The sequence below is a fragment of the Panthera leo genome, chromosome D1 (assembly GCF_018350215.1).
Source record: "Panthera leo isolate Ple1 chromosome D1, P.leo_Ple1_pat1.1, whole genome shotgun sequence".
In the NCBI taxonomy this organism is placed as follows: domain Eukaryota; kingdom Metazoa; phylum Chordata; class Mammalia; order Carnivora; family Felidae; genus Panthera; species Panthera leo.
This window is the reverse complement of record NC_056688.1, coordinates 97,978,385-98,000,926: the sequence shown is the minus strand read 5'-3', so window position 1 is coordinate 98,000,926 and position 22,542 is coordinate 97,978,385. Positions and strand designations below refer to the sequence as shown.

Genomic DNA, 22,542 nt, shown 5'->3' with positions numbered 1-22,542 from the left:
GATCTTTCCAGGTTTTTTCTTGTTGGTTGACTTCTGGTTTCATAAAGTTGTGGTCAGATAAGATGAGTGGTATATCTTTGATCTTCTTGAATTTGTTGAAGCTTGTTTTGTGGGCTAATATGTGGTCATTCTGGAGAATGTTCTGTGTGCGCTTGAAAAGAGTGTGTATTCTGCTGTTTTAAGATGGAATGTTCTGAATATATCTGTTAAATCCATCTGTTCCAGTGTGTCATTCAAAGCCACTGTTTCCTTGTTGATTTCTGTTTGGATGATCTGTCTGTCAATGTAAGTGAGGTGTTAAAGTCCCCTATTATTATTGTATTATTATTGATTAGTTCCTTTATGTTTGTTACTGTTTTATAGATTTGGGTGCCTCTCTGTTGGGTGCATGAATATTTACAGCTGTTATATCTTCTTGTTAGATAGTACCCTTATTATTATTATTATTATTATTATTATTATTATTATTATATAGTGTCCTTCTTTATCTCTTGTTACAGTCTTTGTTTTATAAATCTATTTTAGGGGTGCCTGGGTGGTTCAGTCAGTTAAGCGTCTGACTCTTGGTTTTGGCTCAGGTCATGATCTTGCAGTTCATGAGTTCGAGCCCCACATCAGGTTCCACTCTGACAGTGCAGAGCCTGCTTGGGATTCTCTTTCTCTCCTTCTCTCTCGCCCCTCCTCTGCTTGCTCTCTCAAAGTACATAAATAAATTTAAAAAAATAAAGTCTATTTTATTTGATATAAGTATTAGTACTCTGGCTTTCTTTTGACCTCCATTTCATTTGCCTGATAGATGTTTCTCCATACCCTCACTTCCAGCCTGTGTCTTTAGGCCTAAAATGAGTCTCTCATAGACAGCATATAGATGGGCCTTGTTTTTTAAATCCACTCTGTCACCCTGTTTCTTTTGATTGGAGTGTTTACTGCATTTATATTCAAAGTAATTATTGATCGATAGATATTTATTGCCATTTTATTACCTGTCTTGTGGTTATTTCTGAAGATTTTCTCTGATCCCCTCTTGTCTTTCTTTTGCTGATTTTCTTTAGTGACATATTTGGATTTCTTTGTCTTTATTCTTTGCATATTTATTAGTGGTATTTGATATATGGTTACCATTAGATTTGTATATAACCTCTTCTGCATATAGCGGTCTGTTTTAAGTTGATGATTGTTTAAGTTTGAACCCATTCTTTTCTACTCTCCTACCCACATTTTAGGTATATGTCATTATATTTCACATCCTTTTTTTGTGAGTTCCTTGACTGATTTTTTTAATAGAAATATTCACTTTTACTTCTTTTGTGTTTCCTACCTCTGTACTGTCACTTTTGGTCTCTCCTTCTACTCAAAGAGTCCCCTTTAATATTTCTTGCAGGGCCGGTTTAGTGGTCATGAACTCCTTTGGTTTTGTTTTTTTAGGAAATTCTTCATCTCTCTATTCTGAATGATAGCCTTGCTGGATAGAGTATTTTGGGCTGTAGAATTTTCCCGTTCAGCACTTTGAGTATATCATGCCACTCCATTCTGTCTTGGAAAGTTTCTTTGGAAAATCTCCTGAAAGCTTTATGGGTTTTCCCTTGGAAGTTACTGACTTCTTTTGTATTGCTGCTTTAAAGTTTTTTTCTTATCACTATTTTTGCCAATTTGAATATAATATGTCTGTGTATGAATCTGCTTTTGTTGATTTTGACGGGAGTTCTCTGTGCCTGCTGGATCTGGATATCGGTTTCTTTCCCCAGATTAGGGATGTTTTCAAATACTTTTTCCTCAAATAAGTTTTCTGCCCCCTTTTCTCTTTCTTCTTTTTCTGGGACTCCTACACTATGACTGTTACTATATTTGATGGAGTCACTGAGTTCTCTAAGTGTATTCTCATTTTGCCTAGTTCTTTTTTCTTTCTTTTGTTCAGCTTGATTATTTTCCATTACTCTGTGTTCTAGGTCATTAATTCATTCTTCTGCTTCTTCCAGCCCTCTCTTCATTCCATCAACCTATTTTTCATTTACTGAGCCCTTTATGTCTGCTGTGTTATTCCTTATCTCCATGTTAAGGGTCTTCCACTCTTTTCTCAAGTTCAGCGCATATCCTAATAATCATTGCTTTAAATTCTTTGTCAGACGTGTTACTTATATCTGTTTTGCTTACATCTCTGACCATGGCCTTGTCCTGTTCTTTCATTTCAGATATATAAATGTCTCTCACTTTGTCTGCCTCTCTTTTTCTGTTTCTGTGTGTAAGAAAGTCAGCTGTGTCTTCTGCTCTTGAAAGTAGTGACTGTATGAAGAAGAGGTCCTAGAATGCCCTCTGCAGTGCAGTGTCCCCTGTTCACCAGAACCTGGCACTTCAGGAGAGTATCCTGTGTGTTGCTTACGCCCTGCTGTTGTGTCTGAGTCACTTTTCCTTTCACCGCAGTCGTCTGTACTGACTCTCCGCCTCTTGTGGGCTGTGCTTGCTGTCTGTGGTGTTTGTGGGACCCAAGCAGACCACATCTGAGAGGTCGTGCCCTCTGGGGAACTTGTGAGGGGGATGGTAGTGTTAGCACAATTTGCGCTGGGCCACTAGTCCTGTCCTATGGGGAATCTCCCAAAGCATTTGGGGACTGCGTGCCAGGCTGGCCAGGGGAGTGAGGTGGGCACAGCTGGGCCTGGTGCACGATGGCAAGGGCATGCTGTGGCAGCTGTGCACTCAGTGGCTGGGCGGGCATGTACACTAACAAAATTTGCCCTGAGCCCAAGGCCAAGGCTAGCAGGCTTAGAGTGGATGAGTCCTCTGGAGAGCTCGTGGGTGTGGTGCCCCTGCCAGCTGGTTAGGTAGCAAGTGTCTATGCAGTGCTGCCTCCCGCAGGTGGCTCTGTTTATGCTGCGGGTTGGCGGCGGTGGGGAGGGGCGTGGAGAGAATGGCATCTGCCAGCTCCCTCGTTTTCAGAGAAGTCCCCCAACACACTTCAAAATCAATGTGAGCGGATCTGTCTCCCATTTGCCCCCAGCGTTGTGTTGTGCAAATTGCCGTTTTTATGTTTTCTTGGCTCAGCCTGCTCTCTTTAAGGGTGGCGACCCAGCTTTCATTCACCCTCACCCTGGCTCACCCAGTGTTGAGTCAGCTGACTTTTAAAGCTTCAGGCTCCAAGTCCCACTGGTTTTAAAACTCATGGAATTCAGCCCTGTTTTTAAAGCCAAATGTTATGGAGATCATTCTTCCACATGTGAGCTCCCTGGTACGAGGGCCCATTTTTCTCTCTCCTGCACACAGCTCTCTCCCTCCTGCCGGCAGCCTCCCTCTGCCTTTCTGACCTTCCTGACCTTTCAGGTGCAGCTTCTTCTCTATATTTAGTTGTAGAATGTGTTGCTCCAGTCTTCAGATTGCATTCCTGTTTATTGACTTGGATGTAGTTAAAATCTGGTTGTAAATGTGGGGACAGGGAGAACTCAGGGGCCTCCTGCTCTGCCATTTTCCCACATACTGTGAATGTCTTTTGAGTTTATTCTACGTGGATGTCACTGAGCTTCTTGGGTGTGTAGATTTCTGTCTTTCATCCCGTGTGGGAAGTTTTGAGCTATTAATCCTTCAGGTATTATCTCTGCTGCTCTCTCTCTCTCTCTCTGCTTGTCCTGTCCCCCTGGGAGTCCATAATGCATAATGCATATGTTGATGATATCCCACAAGTCCCTTAGGCTCCGTTCATTTTTCTTCATGTTTTTCCTTTCTGTTCCTCAGACTGGACAATTTCCGTTGTCCTGTCTTGGACTTCACTGATTCTTTCTTTTGCCTGAACCCTTCTAGAGAATTTTTCATCTCAACTTGTATACTTTTCAGCTCCAGAGTTTCTATTTGGTTCCTTTCCATAATTTCTATCTCTTTATAGGTAGTGTCTTTTTTGGTGAGAAATTGTTCTCCTGGTTTCTTTCAATTCTTTGTCCATAGTTTCCATTAGCTCTGTGAGCATATTTAATTAGTTTTTTTTCTAGAGAGTCCAGGGCTGCACTGGGCTTCCTTAAGGCCAGTTTTTGTTGATTTTGTTTCCCTACAAATGGGCCATACCTTCCTGTTTTCTTTGTATGCCTTCCAATTTTTTGTTGAAAACTCTTCATTTTGAAATTACAATGTGATAACTCGAGATTAGATTCTCCTCCCACCCCAGGGTTTGGTTGAGGACTGCAGTTATCTGTTTAGTGCCTTTACCAAACTGTTTTTGCAAAAACTGTATTTCTTGTCATGTATAGTCACTGAACTCTCTGTTCTGTTGTCTCAGTGGTCAGCTAGTGACCTGACAGATTTTCTTAAACAACTGGAGCCAAAAAAACCAATAATAATAATAATAATAATAATAATAACAACAACTAAATTTTTTTTAAAAAGACACAACACAACTTTCCCAGTCCTTGCACATTGGCTCTGAGCAGGGTTACTTCGTCAGTTCTAAGCCAGGCCACCTGTAACTCTGCCTTAGCCTTCACCTCTTCCTTGGATACAGCTCAAAGATCAGCCAGCAGTGCAAACCTAGAGTTCTCTCACATCTTTTCTAAACATGCATCTAGCCCTGGGAATGTGCAGTACATTCTGGATGCCCCAGTATATGTGATAGCCCTTGAAAGCCACCACTCTTCCAGGAGTCGTCTTCTTCAGCCTCCTCCTTCCCAGGCCTTTGGGTCTGTCTGCTGTATATTCCATCCACCATCTCCCTTACACCAGGTGACTATGGGTAACATATATCTTTAGATGCTTTCATCAGATGTCACCCCGAAAGCCACTTTGGCCTAATAAGGTGGGCAACACAGAGGTCAGCCTCTGTACCAGTCCTCAGGGAACCACCACACAGATCAAAACGCCCAACCACGGGTGTTTTAGAAGGTCCATATTGTTTCCCTTAGCACCAGCAAGCCACGCTGGGAACACAGGTTGCCATCTGCAGAGCCTCTGCCCAAGCTGTGGAATGGGGATTTGTAGATAGGTAAGGAAAAAATGCTTTCTTAGTGAAATTTAGCAGTTTCTTTCTTCAGTCAGTGTCCCCTTGGTTGCTATAAGGTTTTTATTAGATTCCAGAATTCTAAAAAGCGGATTCTGTTTTTGCCAGCTTAATGATTGCTTCAGTGGAAGGACTAATTCTTAGAGCTCCCTGTTCTGCCATTTCTGTCACTCCCCCAGCCCTAATGTTTTTGGTTTGCTTTAAGCAGCTTAAAACAACAAATATTTTATTATTCCCTATAGCTTGTGAGGGTCAGGAATCAGTTTGCCTCTTAGCTGGGTGGTTCTGTCTCAAGGTCCCTCACAAGTTTGCTTTCAAACTTGTACGCCAGGGCTGTAGTCCTCTCAAGGCTCCACTGGGGGCTGGATAATTCACTTCCCAGCTCAGTCCCATGGTTGTTGGCAGGTCTCACTGCCCGCTGGCTGCTGGCTGGAGCTTCGTTCCTTTACCGCACAGGCCTCTGCGCAGTGCTGTTCACAGCATGGCCTGGTTTCTCCCGAGCAGGAGCTCCATGAGAGAAAGATGTCTCCCCAGTGTTTTTTATTGTTTTAATTTTGTTTGGATGCTTTTGGTGTTTTTTATCCAACCCTGAGATAATTGTACTCTTCTTGAATGAGAGAGCAAATTTGAACCCAGATTCAACTGGGTTGAATTCAACTCCCAACTCTTAGTGGAGAGGAATTGGCTTGTCTTTTCCCAGAGGCATTGCCACTGTGTGTGTCACTCAGCCTTAGAGGTGGAACCAAGAGACCCCCCAAAATTTCACACAACCTTGGAGTGGATCAGCAGACCCTTCCAGGTGACCTTCTCTTATCTCCCCTCCCTCAAACTTCCTGCCCTTCCTCACTCAGAAAGCTATGAAAATAAGCTTTCTGGACACCCAGGCCCTTAAAGATGACACTATAACCTACTTCCCCATCGTGTACCCTTATAGATGTATTTGGTGGTTTGTTTTATGGAGGAAATGTGTCCTTTTTGGTTAAAAAAAATGTGAGAGAGAAGTACGTGATTCTTCTGGAAGGCATTGTACTAGGTAGGCACAGAGGACTGCAAATGTGTATAGAACAGTGTCTTCTCTCAAGTAGCTTATCATAGAGAAGGAAATAGAATAGGGCATTGGTAAAATATAAAATATCATGGGGCACCTGGGTAGTTCAGTCAGTTAACCTTCCAGCTCTTGGTTTGGGCTCAGGTCATGATCTCACGGTTTGTGGGTTCGAGCCCTGCATCGGGCTCTGCACTGACAGCACGGAGCCCACTTGGGATTCTCTGTCTCCCTCTCTCTGCCCCTCCCTGCTCACACATGTCCTTGCTCCTTCTCTCTCTCTCAAAAATAAATAAGTAAACATTAAAAAAAAAAATCAGGCAGCATTTGCCCCAGAACAGTGGTTGCCACAGTATTGATAATGGCAGATGCTTACATTCTCCTAAAATAATAAATATGAGAAGCAGAAGGAAAATACAGAAGTGGCTAGGAAAGAAAGTGAAAGATCTTTGTGATTGTATGTGTTCTTCAGATCTAGTAACATATTTCACGACATAATGATTTTTGAGAACTTTTGCTGTCCTGCTCACAGGACAGAATCCTACTCATTAGTAATCACAGTTTTACCCTCATTTAATTTCTTGTTACTATACAAAAAGACCATTAGCATCCACGTGTTTTTTATTTGAAAAAGTAAAGTAGGTTTGTGTTCACAGTTTTTGTATCCACTTTTCTAATATCATTTCAGTATTTCCAGAGGGGTTCGTAAAATGAATTAGCCACTGGATCATAATAAGAATAGTAATGCAAACTGAGCCTACCAGTTTGCTAGGTGCCATTTGTTCTTAAAGATGATAACAATACTGGTGTTCTTTTGTCGGAATGGATGCATCTGGAAGACAAAGTTGGGGGTAATCGGATTGTTAGCCTCTTACAAGATGACCTTTTCTTGGCAAGCACATCTCTCCTCTAATGGATGCTACAGGCAGGTGTTAAATATCCCAAGTGAGGGTAATTCTGCCTCTTCTCTTAGGTGATGATCGGAATTGGAAAGAGAAGAATGTGTATGCAAGATTTTTTTTTTTTTTTACGTTATTCAGATCTTAAGCTTGCAGTGGACTGGAGCTTGACCTATGTGTAATAAGAATGGGCTTGCTCTGGAAAACTGTCCCTACATCCTAAAATACATTGAAATCAGAGCAGCCTATACTCATTTTTATACAGAGGAATTAAAGTGTGGATTTTTCTTTTTGTGTAGTTTAGACTATTACAGTTATAGATTCATATCTATCCTAGTTATACAATTTAATTATTTCAACTAGGGCCTTCCAAAATATAATCCATATTATCTCTTTTATTAATATGTTTCCAATTTGAGTATGTTCTTTTTTCCTTCTTTGTTGTCTACAAACTATGTTTTCATTTTTTTAACGAAAAACGAATTCTGAATTTTCATTTACTTTTCCTTCCTTAGACAATTAAATCCCACACGGAAACCGATGAGAAACAAACAGAGAGCCGTACCATCACTCCACCTGCTGCACCCAAACCAAAACGGGAGGAGAACCCTCAGGTAGGCTTAGCCCTCCAAAGGCATGGCTCAGTCTATGAGATGTGACTTATTCTCATAAACCAGGAGAGACACCTGCCCTCTGAATCACTTGATTTTCCTTTTCTTGTGCTTCCACACGACTCAGTAATGTTATTGCCAAGTCAGTTTGGCCTAAGGTAGATTAAGAGTGGGTCCTGGCATGTCCCTGAGCTGGCATACAGACATTTCATGCACATGTTACAAATTTGAAATGTAAGATTAGTGATCATTTTCCCAGGTATCCCATTGCATTCCTCATGATAGTTATGTGTTGTCTCAGCCAGCATTTCTAAGAGGTCCCTACAGTTCACTCAGCTGAGGTCTGCTTATGTTATTGATTATAGTTGTTACATGTGCACTTTTGTTACTACTGTTAAATTGCACCAGATTCTCAAATCCCAGATAAACCAGTAGCCTAAAAGAAGTTCATTGAAGCATAAAAGTAGGGATGAAAATAGTAACATATGTACCATAACTTAGGATAGAATTACAGAGTCACATAGTAAACAGGACTGGTACAAATACAGAATGTAAATTCACGTGTCCCCTTAGACGAGGGAATTTTTTAGTTTGGCTTTTGCATAAGCAGCTCTAAAAGAAAAATGTGTGCAGGTAATACGATGATGAAGATATAATAGTTGGATTTTATTAGACCAACACTCTATTTCCCTGTATCCTCAGTGCATTCTTTTTAATGAAACCATTCAGATCGTGGCAGGAAGCCATCAAAGCTTCATGTCCTTTTTTTAAAAGCAGTGATTTATTGGGTGCAGGTTTTTCTAAAACAAGTATAAATTATAATTCTTTCTGATATGAAATGGATTAATTTTTAATATATCTTTGAAAAAGAGACCAAAACTTGAGCCAGAAAGAAGGACCAGTGATGCAAATTGCTGAGGACCTTACGAAGTCATCCAGAAAATTATCAAAGGAAACCAAAGGATATCTTACGTTAGTTGCCCAGTGTGGGCAAGCAAGTACCACCATGTGTAGTCTTGTATATTTCACCTTCTGACTGGTGAAATCACTACCATAAAGAGAATAAATTAGTTCCTGGCACACGTGTGATACACAGATGAGGCAAAAGTTCTTGACAACTTTTTATTCTCTTTATCACTGAAAATCTGTTCCAGAGGAGAGGAGATTTTTTTTTTTTCACTTAATAATTTTTTGTGAGCTTGATCTAGACTGGCAAAGATGAGTTGGATGTGACTGGCCAAGACGAGTACTGTTACTTGATCAAAAGAAGCTGCCTCTGAATGTCAGTCCACATACTGTTTTATTAACAGAGAACAGTTGGCAGACAGCCTCCTAATCTTGATTAGGTTGTGAAGAATATTCGTGGAAAGCAGGAATGTAGTTAATTGGCAATCACAAAATGTATGCTATTTCAGCATGGCAGCAAGTCCCAAGAGTGCTTTTCCTTGCTGACGTACCCTGGCTGTCAGGGGGATAGGTGCCCACCTGTTTTTTAAATAAGAAATAAAATAAAAACATTTCTTCAGAACTCTAAGGATACCACTAAAGGACACTTCTGTGTTCTCAAGTGCCTTGTTCAGGGACTGTTTCTTCCTAAAACACTCAGTATCTTAAATAGCTTGAACCTGTCACTTCAGGCCAAAATATCATTTGTATTGAATGTTGAGGGTTGAATAGATCTTGTTGCTGTTGAATAGGTCGGGATTTTTAAAGACCAAACTATGATATAAACAACTCTACAGGAATATGTCTCCTAACAACTGCTGATGTTCTCTGTTATCTGTGAGAGAAATTGATGATGTATTATTGGGCATAGATAGCAACCACAGGCAAAGATGTGCTTTCTAGACCACATGTAACCACAGAGCAAAACAGGAATCAGTATGTTGCTCCCTCCAACTTTAAGCGTCTAATGCTCCAGCTTTGGGGTTCAGTATTCTAATCAATTTAACTTCTGATGGAGCCCTGAGAGTGGTCTCCAAAGAGAGACTGCTCTGTAATTTTTAGGTCCACGTTTCATTTAAAAATCATAGTATGAAGCAGAACCATCTGCTGTTGTTCCTAAAACTCATTTAGCCTGAAGTTAGCACTGTCCAGTCATTGGCAGTAACAATGTTAGAACCCTTGACCTGTCAGGACAAGTGAAGTACTTGGAATTTGGAGCTTGTTGTTTGGGAAGCTCTTTGTAACCCTCTGCATGTTTTTGAGTGTGATATCGTCTTCCTATCTAAGAGGCTTTTTTGGAAAACAACAACTACAACAACAACAACAACAACAAAACTTAGGTCACGCAAAGACACTGATCTCTGTCATTGAGAAAGTGGAACATGCAGGTCCCAGTCCTTCTCTTTTGATCCCCGTAAGACCAGAAAGCCTCCAGAGCGGCTCTAGAAGGTGTTTGTTCTTTGGTCACCTGATCTCGGCCTCCTTCAAGTGACCAGCCAGTCCAAGCCTGTTGGACTGGCTTTGCCTAGGAGTCTAACTAGGAACATGCAGTTGGCTTTGTGAGAACCCAAACTGAAACGCATTCTTGTTTCTCTGGCACAGAAACTTGCCTTCATGGTGTCTCTAGGATTGGTAACACATGACCATCTAGAAGGTAAGAGAAGATATTTGTGGTGCTGCCTTATTTCTGGCCCAGAGCTTTATTCTTGAAAATGGGGTTGACTTAAAAAAAAAAAAAAAAAAAGAAAAGAAAATGGGGTTGACTTTATTGCTAAGATATATAGAACACTGAAACGCCAACAGAGTATGATTCAACTAGTGTGGACTTTATTTCCTTTGGAGTCCAACTTGCCTTTCCTCTATCTAATATTCATCCCTTCCCCTCCCTGTGGTGATCCACGCTGCTGTCCAGGGGAGACTCCCCACTTGCCTGGATTAAAGCGACTTTTTTTTTTTTTTCCTGACCGCATGGAGTATCAAATGCCCCTCTGACAAGTCTCTGTCTGTATTTTTCAGTCACGCTAGGTTATCAGAATCCTAAGAACAGTTACCAGGCTATACCTGTCCTAGTCATTTAATTCAAGAATGGTGAACTATGGTTATTCAGTCCAGGTCTATGGATAAAGTTCATCCACCCCTATATTAAAGTGATCTAAAAATAGATGAGGATAGCTTATTTACACACGCTGTCCACTGTTAAGCTCTTGGTCACAGAGAGCCACATTATAGGACAGCATGGTCTCGCTTTCTGAGAGGTGAGCATAGATGGTCCTACATTATTTGCTCCCAGTGGTATGCTTGCCTCTGCTGAGGCTGCAGTGAAACAAAGAGATTTGCCCCATTTCTGATTTGTCCTGGGAAAGCCAAAAGATAAAAAATGAAGTTAAATTTTTGAGGCTCTCCATATCTCTTTTCTAATTCAGACCTTTTGCTTTCCCAAGAAATCCAAAGCAAGAGGCAAGAGCGAAAAAGAAGAACAACAGCCAATCCAGTATACAGTGGAGCAGTCTTTGAGCCAGAGGTATTCCTGGCCAGAGCTTGGCCCTTCCTGTTCTAGTTTTGTTTATGATTTTTTTCCATCACCTCCCATCTGAAAACCTGCTGAAGAGCAGTACCCTGATTGTACTTGGCCCGCTTTGCGAAATGATGGGTTTTTCTCCAGCTGATCATCCTGTTTCATTTTTATTATTCACTGCTTTCCCTTTAGTTTTTTTCCTAAGTTTGAGCAAATACAGACCCACCTTAAAAATGTAACTCCTCTTGGCTTCAACTCAGCCGTCATCTGAAGCAGAGGCAGACCTCTCTGGAATATTCTCTCAGAGCCAAGTATATATAATAAAGCCCATTTAGCACTGAGACCTTGGGTTGACTAGCACTAACTCGTTGGCATGTTGACAGGCGTGCTACGCCTGGTCTATAGCTTGTGCCAGTATCGGTGGTAACCGTGCTATTCAACCAGTTACCTTTCCTTCTTCAATCCTCAAAGCGTAAGAAGAGTGCAGTCACATACCTGAACAGTACAATGCATCCTGGGACCCGGAAGAGAGGTGAGTACCTTTTTGTAGCTCTCCCTTGCTGTTGCTTCTGCTTTCTGTGTTGTGTTTCTACCCCCCCCCCCCCGCCCCTTCCTCCCCTTTGTCCTAGAGCCTAACTCCTAAATCCCTTGAAAATAGTTTTATTATTGTCATTCTCTGAAAATGGGTGGGGGGAAGACAGTGAGATTTCTTATTAGAGTTCTGTATACTGAATCAAAAGTTGCCTTTCCTTGGATTCTGGCAAGGCTGACTCAAGGAGGTGGCTTAATACAGCATTTCTGCCCCAGGCCCACCAGGCTGTCCTTGAATAGCACAGGGAACAGAACATTGTGCGAAAGGAAGCATTTTAGCATCATTGAGCATAACAGAGCACTGCTGTTGCCAAGGTGCTCTTAGTAGTGTCTAGGTCATCCTGCTGCCAGCGAGACCAGAGCATGACTCGAGTTTCCGTGAGCCGCAGACTTTCCAGGAAGGAGAGAGGTGGCCACACCAAGAACTTAGGATCTAGGAGTTGAGGGCATCTCCAGCTAAGGAAGAGAAGGTCGTTGTCAAAACTGGCTCCCCAAAGCAGAAGTTTCTAAAGAGCTCCATCCCCATATTTCAGACCTCCCAGGGTGGGCATTGCACCTTAACTCGTGGGCAGAGGCCGCAGCACCCTCCATACAGGTCTAAATAGGTCTTAATAGCTCAGAGTTTGAGCTCATAAACAAGGTTCTGAAATTGTACTTTGATGTCAGTAATACATCCCAAGGTCCCTTTCTCCACATGATAATGTGTCCCTGAATTATAGTTCCAGGCTAGAAAGGTTGCAGAGTGAGTGGAGTAGCATACTAATTTTTGCATATGCACACACTGTCTCAGGAGCGGTTGGAAGCTTAGGAGGTCATCCACGCTCTTTTCTTTTGTCTTCCTTAGTCAAGGCTACAGCTGTACCATTACCACGTCCTTACCCGAAAGAGATAGCGTACCCACCCTCAGTGACCCATTCTAACGTTTCATTAGCCCTGTCCTTTAAGTAGCCAAAAATATTTCCAAGGGAAACCCCAAGTCATTGCCTCCTGTCGATTCCTGGGTCACAGTAACCAGTGCCGTGGGTTATTTTTTGTGGTTTTAATTTTGGCAATTTTTAGTGACCTCTGACCCGGTTCTCAGAAAGGAGCCCTCAGTCCGAAGCCTCAGTTAATTGGTCTGCCGGTGGGGAGTATCTGCTAAGAGGACGGGGGTTAAACAAGCCAGAAAGACCTTGGCATTGCTTGCCAAGGTCAGAGGATGAAAGCCTGTATTCACAATGCCTAGGATGTGCTTCTGAGGGTAAACAAAGAACATTCATCTTTTACTTCCCTTTTGGGCAGCCCTGATTCCCTAGGAAAGACAGCCTGTATGATCTGTCTTTGTACTGCAGACATCACCAGTTTAACATAGATAGGTAATATTCGTGTAATGTCTGACAGAACCGTGGCTCTGATGCATAGTCCCGATATAATTTATAACTGTTGGTAAGGTTCTGATCCTCTGCACCATTCACCAGTGCTCGTAGGCAGTTGTGAGCCTCTCTGGCATTTTTTTTTTTCCTCCTCTTTTCCCTTTGGTGTGCTGAGCATATACTTTTGATCACCCAAAGCTTAGAAGCTCTGATCCTGGCCCTTCTGACAAGGATCCTGGCTTGGATGTACCATAAGGCAGGAGTGAGTAGTTGACCAGTCTTGCCATAGCCAGTAGGGTCCGTTTATAGATCCTCTGGAGCCATGAGGCTTGATTCCCAACGCCCTGGCTCAAATCCGTCTTTCAGCAGTGTTGCTGATGGCAGGGCCTTTTCTGAGCTTTGGTAATAGACCCAGGTCCTTAGACACGCAGTTTACCAGAATGTTTGTGATGGAAGCGGGGAGACAGTTTTTGATCAACCGGGGATGGTATCGGACTCCAGACACACTTAAAATCACTGTTAAGCTCAGAACATCTTTTTAGCTTTTAGGTTCCAGCTAGTCCCAGAATATCTTCCCCGCTAGCTCGGCCAGCAAGGGGTGAGAATAGTTAACTTGAATTTTGCCTCCTGTTTGCCTTTCTCCACCCTCACAGGCAGTGAAATGACCAAAATATAGATAGGAGAGAAAAGGAAAAACAGAAATCTTAAATATATCTATGGGAACTGGGAATCACTAATGATTGTGAGAATGATGGTTACAGAGAAACCTTGGAGACCAATATTTAGAAGGTGTGGAAAAACAAATTCTTATTCCTAGCTTTGACCCCCGTTGAACTTTGACATCTTGTTCTCACATCAGAAATCTCAAATTGTAATAGTCCAGGAACGTCACCATGATCTGCCCCAGGCGAGGTCCTTTAACATGACGCAGCCACTCCTGTCATTCTCCAAGGCTCTCTTATCCTCCTTTCTTTTGAGACTCATGCAGTTGTTTCTAATGACATTTAAATCTTTGCTTCCCTTCCTCTCTTTGGGACTGTTGTATTAACCTCTGTCTGCTACCTCACTTCCTTTTCCATGCTAGCCAATGAGGAACACTGGCCAAAGGTATGTAAGATCATTTTTCCCCCTTTCTTTCCCTCCCCCTTTTTCCCTTTTGTTCCCTTCTCTTGGTATATAGGTCGTCCTCCAAAATACAATGCAGTGCTGGGGTTTGGAGCCCTTACCCCAACATCCCCCCCATCCAGTCATCCTGACTCCCCTGAAAATGAAAAGACAGAGACCACATTCACTTTCCCTGCACCTGTTCAGCCTGTGTCCCTGCCCAGCCCCACCTCCACAGACGTAAGTAACTTGGGAAAAGCACGCTGTCTTCCTGAGAGCTTAACTTGGGGAAACCGTTGTCATATGTTGTCTGCTTACCAGCTGCATCTCCTTGACTAACCCTGGAACAGCAGTAATCCCGACAGGACACGGTATATCGTGTAAGGTCCTGCCATGTCCTTGAGAATCATGTACAACATCAGGAGGCTCAATCAGTTTTTAAAAATGTGGATTTGATCTGCTGTGAATGAGCTCTCAGGAAGGGGGATGGGGTGGGAAGTCAGCTCATAAGATTGAAAGGTGCTCAGTTTTCCATCGTCCGTGTTTTGGGATGAGGAAAATGAACAAGGCCTACGTTCCCCTAGCAGTCCTTGTTTCCTGCTTCAGGTAGAATTCAAGAAGTGGAAAACTTTTCTTTCAAGTAACTTTATTCATCAGATTTGATCAAACAGGTTCCTGAAAAAGTGTCGGATATTTAGTAGCTCATCATGCAGATAGTACAGGATTGTAAACGAGTGCCCTAAGATTTTATTTTTTTGTTTATTTTATTTATTTTTAGGTTTTAAATTTCAATTCCAGCATAGTTAACATGCACTGTTATATTAGTTTCAAATGTACAGTATATTCTGTGATTCAACACTTCTATACATTACTCAGTGCTCATCAAGATAAGTGTACCCTTAATCCCCTTCATCTGTTTCACCCATCTCCCCCCACCCCCACATCCCCTCTGGCAACCATTAGTTCTCTATAAAGTGCCCTAAGATTTAAAAAAAAAAAAATTTTTTTTTTAACGTTTATTCATTTTTGAGAGACAGAGACAGAGCGTAAGCAGAGTGGGGCAGAGAGAGAGGGAGACACAGAATCCGAAGCAGGCTCCAGGCTCTGAGCTGTCAGCACAGAGCCCGACCTGGGGCTCAAACTCAAGAGCTGTGAAATCATGACCTGAGCTGAAGTCGGACACTTAACCGACTGAGCCATCCAGGCGCCCCATAAAGTGCCCTAAGATTTTAAATGAACATTTAGAAAGCAGTGCATTCACCCAGCAAATACTGAGCACTTTGCTGCGCAAGTGCTATTATTGAGGCTAGGGATAGAACATCTCCCTGCCCTCAGGGAGCTCGTATTATATTATACATATTATGGGCAGGTGATAAGCAAATGAACATGTCAAAGGTAGTGATAAGTGCTCTAAAGAAAAATGGGACAGAATAAGGGGGATAAGGAGTTGTAGCAGCAGGTTCCTATTTTACGGAGAGTGGGAAGAGAAGGCCTCTCCAAAAGGAAGTGAACTGTGTCTGGGGGAGCATTCCATGCAGAGGGAACAGCCTCGCAGAAGCCCTGAGGTGGGCGTGTACGTGGTGGTGAGCCAAAGCAAGAAGGCCCAAGAGGGCCAGGGTGGCTGGAAAGAGGGAGCGGTGAGATGGCGGGAGAGGAGATCCCAGAGGTGACAGAGTTAAGGGTGCAGGGCCTTGGGGCTTTTGCTCACAGTGAAATGGGGGACCGCTGGAGGCGTTTTGAGGAGAGGAGTGACGTAATTTTTCAAACCTACGAGAAGTTGCAGTAAAATACAAAAGATAAATATATACCTTTCGCGTAGATTCACTGTTACCGTTTTGCCACATATGCGCCCCACACACACACTTTTTGGCTGAGTTAGTTAAGAAGTTGCAGACATCATAAATCTTCGTCTTAAAAACCTTCAGCATGTATCTTCTCAGAACAAAGGTATTCTCTGATATAGTCACAGTTGTCAAATTGAGGACATTTAATATTAAGTAAATATTATTATATAATATATAGTCGATACACAGATTTCTCCGGTTGTTCAATAATTGCTTAAATGGCACTTTGTTTTTTCTGCTCCAGAATCCAGTTTAAGATCCCTCTTGATATTTGTTGTCATGGTATTGTCTCTTTCTTCTCCTTACTCTGGAACAGTTTCTCGGCCTTTCTTTGTCTTTCGTGACACTGACATTTCTTAAAAGGTAGGACAGTTCTGTAGTGTCCCTCCATTAGGATGGGATTGTTTCCTCAGGAGTAGATTCAAGGTTTACATTTTTGTAGGAACACTAAATACGTGGTGGTGAGTCCTCGGTGCATCACAAGCGGCGTGTGTTGTCGGTCAGTCTGTCCCATTGTTGGTGATGTTAGCTTTTATCTCTTAATTAAGATAGATCACATGAAATTTCTCCACTTGTAAAGGTGCTTATTTTCTCTGGCAGAGATAGCTTTGAGTCTCCAAAACATCCAGTTCTCCAACAAACTGTTAACCCGGTGGTTTTACCATCCTTTGATGGTTCTTGCCCGCATCTACTATTTTTAAAGGTGTTTAAAAAACCAGCTTGGGTTTTAAAAGGACCACTGTGTCTGAAACTGGGAGAAGAGACTGTGGAGAGGATAGGATGGGAGCAGGGAGACCAGCGAGGAGGCTGGGGCAGTCATCCAGGCAAGAGCCGAGGACGGCTTGGCCTGATAGGGTGCTAGAAGGAGAGATGGAGACACATGGCCGAGTCTGCATGTAGTTCGAAGAGCCAGCAGGATTAGATGATGGGCATGAGAAGAAGAGAATAGTGAAGGGTGAAGCCAAGGTTTCTGGCCTAAGCACCTAGAACTAAGATGAAACTGTCCTTTACTGGAGATGCCAAGAGGGGCAGGTTCGAGGAGGGAAAGCCAGAGTTTCATTTTGTACATGTCCCATTTCTTGTGTGGATTACAGAGCTTGTCTTTAGGGTCATCTTCAGGTAAAATGTCCCTTGAACTGGAAGGTTCTCAGTGCTTACTAAAGGTCTTCCCTTTGCCAAAGAACAAAAGAATACCATATGCACGTTCTGAGTGAAAATTCCAGAAGCAGCAAAGGAAGAGTCCTCTTTGGAGGACCGGGTCGTACTGGAGTTCTGTTCCCTGGCAGGCTTCCTTCCTTGGACCTAAATGGTGACTACAGGCTCATTCTTGCTCTCGACATTCAGCATTTCATCCAGCCTGTCCGACTTTTTGGATTAGTAATGGATAAAGGTGTTCTGCCTGCCCTGCCTCATGAGTACCAGGAGTCCCTGTCAGAAACCTTGTTTGCTGGCACCAAAGATTGTCCCAACTCTTCTTCAGCTGAAGCGTTGCCAAAGGGATTGCCAGCTCATAAGCTCCTGGCAGGGGTCTCCCACAGGGTGGTGTACAGATGCTGGAGGACAGAGGATTTTGTGGTTCTGCCTGTGAGTCTCTTTCCTAAACGTTGTTTTGGTTTTTGTGCTTTTTGGCTGGTGGGGGTTTATGGCGTTCTTTGAGAGACTGAACCCAAAGGATCTACTCATCAAATCACAAAGGAAAAGCTTCTGCCAGGTTTCGTCTTAAAACGCAAACACTGTTCTTTTGAGAAATCCAAAGGTAAAAGAAAGCTTTTCTTAAACCACTAAATATGTTAGAATTTTCTAAGTTAAACCTAGTGGAATGGATTTTTTTAAAGATAATTGACTCCTACTTTTGTCATATCCCAACAGTGGCAGTGATTAAAATCAACACACTGGACTCTGTATGTTTGCTGCTGGGTAGCACAAGCCCCAACAACATTAATTAAACAATCACAGTTGAGAGGCAAGCATTTCCTGAGGATCAATAACCGTCTAGAAGGACTTGGAGTACAAAACCCAGCCAGGCACTAATCCTCAGGATATACCTTGTTGCCACTATCATTTTAGGAGCAGGGAAGATGTGTTGACTTTGTTGGAAAATTCTTTTAGCAAGTGACGGAGTTGCAATTGATCTAGCCAGGGTGTTTCCAAACACCATACGTCCTCAGCTCCCAGCAGAGTGCCCTGGGTCAGCCAGCTTTCAGTTTAACGTTGGGTTTATGGTAGTAGTTCAGTCACCAGAGCCTGAGCCTTTTTACCTAGGGCAGCACCTCCGTGGGAATCCCCTGCTCTCTTTAAGCTAAGCAGAGAACCAATTCTGGGTAGATAAAGTCTGTACGTTGGCATTTTATTATTCATTTCTATGGGCAGTAGTTCTCGAAGTGTGGTCCCTGAGACTCCTCGGGGGTCAAAACTATTTTCATGATAATATTGAAATACTCTGTGCCATCTTCATTCTCCTTCTCTCAAGAGTAACCGGTGGAATTTTCCAGATAATATATGACATGTAACTATGTCATAACTCTGATGGCTTGTGGAGTGTGCACTTGTGTGTTCTGGGGCTTTATAATTTTTCAGCATCCTAGTTTTGTAATGTGCTGTGATTCTATAATTATTTCAAAATTTGAAAGTTTTAGAATTTCTAATATATTAAATATCAACAAATGCAATTCACATAAACAAAAGCTCTTTGAGGTCCTTAGTAATTTTCAGAGTGTAACGGGGTCCTCACAGCAGACAGACTGAGAAGTGCTGCTCTAGAACATGGAAATGGGATCAGAGGTTCTTTCCTGGAGATTATTTACCTACTCTCTGCTGTCCACTCCTTGACATGCTCCTTGCTCGAGAGCAAAGGGAAGTGAGCAGACTCTTTACCCGACAGAATGAGATGTCCAGTTTGTTTTGCTTACTTCATCACTCATGGTGTATCTAGGATTTACCTAAAACAGTCTCTGAAGCCTTAAAATTTTTATACACTTCATAAAGATGCAGACTGACACAGGACTAAGGTTCAAGAAAGACCGCTTCTCTAGAGAAGAGTGTCCTTCAGCTTGATTTTAAGAATGAGAGAAGAAAGGGGGTGCCTGGGTGGCTCAGTCGGTTGGGTGTCCGACTTCAACTCAGGTCATGATCTCACAGTCTGTGAGTTCGAGCCCCGCGTCGGGCTCTGTGCTGACAGCTCAGAGCCTGGAGCCTGCTTCGGATTCTGTGTCTCCCTCTCTCTCTGACCCTCCCCCATTCATGCTCTGTCTCTCTCTGTCTCAAAAATAAATAAACATAAAGGAAAAATTTTTTTTAAAAAAAAGAAAGAAGAAAGTTACCGTTAATCGAGGGATGGGACTCTTAACCTCTTTTGCTGCCTCAAAGCTGAACTGTGAGGGTGCATTCTCATGCAGTATTTTTGCTCGTATACTGAGGGGTTTTTTTGTTTTTGTTTTTTTGCCCAGAGATAACATTTTTTTTACTAAGAAAAATTTAAAATCTGCCCACACCGATTATCTTCCAATGTATTGCAGCCAGTTTTCTAGGCTATGGATACCCTAGTGAATTATAGAGAAAGTTTTCTTTTCTTGAGAGAGAAATTGTAGGCCTGGGAAGATATGTGCCTTCAACAGTGGTGGTTGAGGGGGTTACACATCATAGAAAAGAAGAAGTGAGCATTGCTGTCTATGTCATTGCTTCCTGTGTGGATTTTCTGTGTTAGGCCTGCTGGCAGAATAGCCTAGAAATCTAAACCAACACACTGGAAGTGAAAAGGGGTCTGCTCCAGGCTATGGCGCTGCTCTGCTGGCTAACCTCCAGCACATCCCTTCTTCAGTGTTCTCTTCCCTCCTGTCTTTATCCATCCCGTTCTCAGAACAGGCCAGGGATTGACCTGCTGAAAAATACTTTTTACCTAAATGCCTTTTTCCCCCCTAGTGTTCTCCTCTCCAATTTAAGTAGATCTGCTTTTTTTCTGATGGTGCCTTCTGTTCAGAGGGCTCTAGCAGACTTACCTGAGTACCAGAACTCTCCATGGTGAGGGAGGGGAGACAGGCAGCGTGCACTGGGGGCTGCTCATCTATTCCCATGTGATGACATATTTTATAGGGAGAAATAAAGCCTCCCAGAATAGAATGGTCCGTTGAACACCAAGTGCAAATACTGGTTTTAAGAGAACATTGTCAGCTGTTGCTTTGGCTTTTTAAATTCATGTTAGAAAGCTCACGCGAGTTTAATTTGTTCCTGACTTAATCTTTTCCCATTGAACTTGCACTGTATTTTTCCTCCCTGAGCAAGCAGAGTTTATTAAAATTCCATATTCCGTTCCTTGTCTGTCCTCTTTCCCAATCCTAAACTCCCCTGAAAAATGGTGGGTAATGAGAATTGTTTGTATCATATCGTGGAACACTTTGATGAATGGATTTCAGTGTCTTCAAACTTTATGATTTGTGGGTCGGATTCTATCAAAACATAATAAATGCTGAACTATCACCTGTAACGTTAATTTGGGCCTAGGTGATTTACACAGCTTTTCTGTAAACTCTACTCTAAGAACCCCGTCTCTGTCAGGGAACCTCAGCTTATATGGAGTAGGTGGGGGCTGAGTCATTAGTAATTCCTACTTTCCTTGAATATTTTGGTAACATGTTGGAGGGGGCACAGCTGATTGTCCTAAAACACATGTATCCAGAATGTGCATGTTAACCTGCAAATTTTTCCTTTTTTGTCCTTTCTCTTACCTTTCCTCTCAATTTCCTAGGGTGATATCCATGAGGATTTTTGCAGCGTTTGCAGAAAAAGTGGCCAGTTGCTTATGTGTGACACGTGTTCCCGTGTGTATCATCTGGACTGCTTAGACCCTCCTCTGAAAACGATTCCCAAGGGCATGTGGATCTGTCCCAGATGTCAGGACCAGGTATGGACTATGGGTGGGTCAGTCAGAGAGACAGGCTGAGGAAGAGACAGTGCGGTCAGGAGGACCTCTGTTCCCCTCGGCTGTGGGGGGAGTGGCAGAGTCTCTTCCCTCTCCCGGTAGTTCCGCAGGCCACCTCTGGCCTGTTCATGGCACCGCACCCACCCACACGGTGTCCATCCTCTCAAGGATCTCTGTCCTGTACTGAGGTGGTGATTCTTGTATGGGTGGAAAGACCCTAACTGCTTCCCTTTGTTCGAAATGACTTATCTTCTCATGACCTTGCCCCGTCAATGCCATAAGACTTTCTGCCCCTTTCTCTAAGAATGTGGTTTTGAGACTCTTCTTTTAGACGTAAAACCCTTACAGGAAAGTCCCCAATTGATTGTTTAATTCAAATAACAACAGTTTCACCTTTAACCTGTGTTGTCACCAGGATAAGAGAACTCACCGTAGAGTGGCTATTGCATGGACTTGAAAGCAAACATTAACTGTCCTAGCCTCTTCCCTTCTTCTCTGTTTAGTTTCCGGTCTCTTTCTCTCAACTATCTACGTACCTTTATGTTTTTATTATAAGCTGTCTCAGCCTGTTTTGGAAGTCGGCAAAGCATAAATAATGAACAGGCCCAAAAGCTCAGCGAGCTTTGGGATGCTTCTTGGTTCTTTGGAATCCTGTTTGGGAGAATCCTGGTTTCCCGCCTTTAATCTTGGTCCTCCTCCTCCTGTCTTCGTGACGTGGTGGAGACCGTTCTCTTTTGTTCTCTTCCCGACACTGCTCTGTGACCCTCTGATAATTTTTTACACAAGATCTAGATTATACTTAACTATTTGGAACTGATATGTAATTTCTTTGGTCATCCTGCCTTTGAGGGAAATATAAAACTAAAATTGAGACAGGAGGGGCACCTGGGTGGCTCAGTCGGTTGAACATCCGACTTCAGCTCAGGTCATGATCTCAGGGTTCGTAAGCTCAAGTCCCATGTCGGGCTCTCTGCTGTCAGCAAGGAGCCTGCTTCAGATGCTCTGTCCACCCCCCCCCCCCCCCGTATCTCTCTCTCTCTCCCTCTCTCCCTCTCAAAAATAAATAAACATTAACAAAAAAATTGAAATTGAGACAGGCGGATCAAGGCCGAAACTGCCAGTGGCTGCTGCCATTGTGCAGGCTTGTAGCTTATATGCTGGTGGTCCTGGTTGTCAGAGCACTTGGGTGTTATGTGGCACATATGAGGAGATAGGAATGCCCAGCCACGTCCCAGCCTCTTTTTAAACTGGGGCTCGGGTGGCTTGACTTCTTCCCACCATTGAACCTCATTCTGTCAGACTGGTATCTGGAACTTCAGGGGTTTTGCAAGCCTGTCACCATAAATCCTTCCTGGATTTTGTCTGCCAATTGCTACAGACATGTTGCTTGTTGCTGCACAGGGGATGTGTGTTTATACCTCCTTTCAAGGTAAAATTCTAAACTTCATTTCAGATGCTGAAGAAGGAAGAAGCAATTCCATGGCCCGGAACTTTAGCAATTGTTCATTCCTATATCGCCTACAAAGCAGGTAAAGAATCATCCACATCCCCTTTTGTGGTAAGCCTCCCCTTGCTTAAAAAAATGTACTAGAAGGCAGCGTTTGTTTTGTTTTCAGAAGGAAATTTGAGGTTAAAAATGAAAAGCTTTTACTGAAAAAACTGAAAAGCTTATATAGTACTTTTCTTGGGGAGGAAAAATGAGAAAGCAACATCTTATTTATGTACAGCCAAGCCCACACCACTGCGATCTGT

General features: G+C 42.8%; 1 protein-coding gene across 22 annotated transcripts in view; it reads left to right on the top strand.

The window, feature by feature from the left end:
* Positions 1-22,542, top strand: part of PHF21A (PHD finger protein 21A) — a 195,038-nt gene that overhangs the window by 165,744 nt on the left and 6,752 nt on the right. For 17 of the 22 annotated variants that reach the window (XM_042904276.1, XM_042904282.1, XM_042904288.1 and 14 more), the window contains 7 exons: positions 7,429-7,527; positions 10,072-10,123; positions 10,911-10,990; positions 11,429-11,516; positions 14,108-14,271; positions 20,617-20,772; positions 22,244-22,319. In XM_042904276.1, the coding sequence (XP_042760210.1) occupies positions 7,429-7,527; positions 10,072-10,123; positions 10,911-10,990; positions 11,429-11,516; positions 14,108-14,271; positions 20,617-20,772; positions 22,244-22,319 (715 nt within the window). The remainder of the gene's footprint in view (positions 1-7,428; positions 7,528-10,071; positions 10,124-10,910; positions 10,991-11,428; positions 11,517-14,107; positions 14,272-20,616; positions 20,773-22,243; positions 22,320-22,542) is intronic. The other 5 variants (XM_042904289.1, XM_042904286.1, XM_042904285.1 and 2 more) reach the window with 1 other exon arrangement.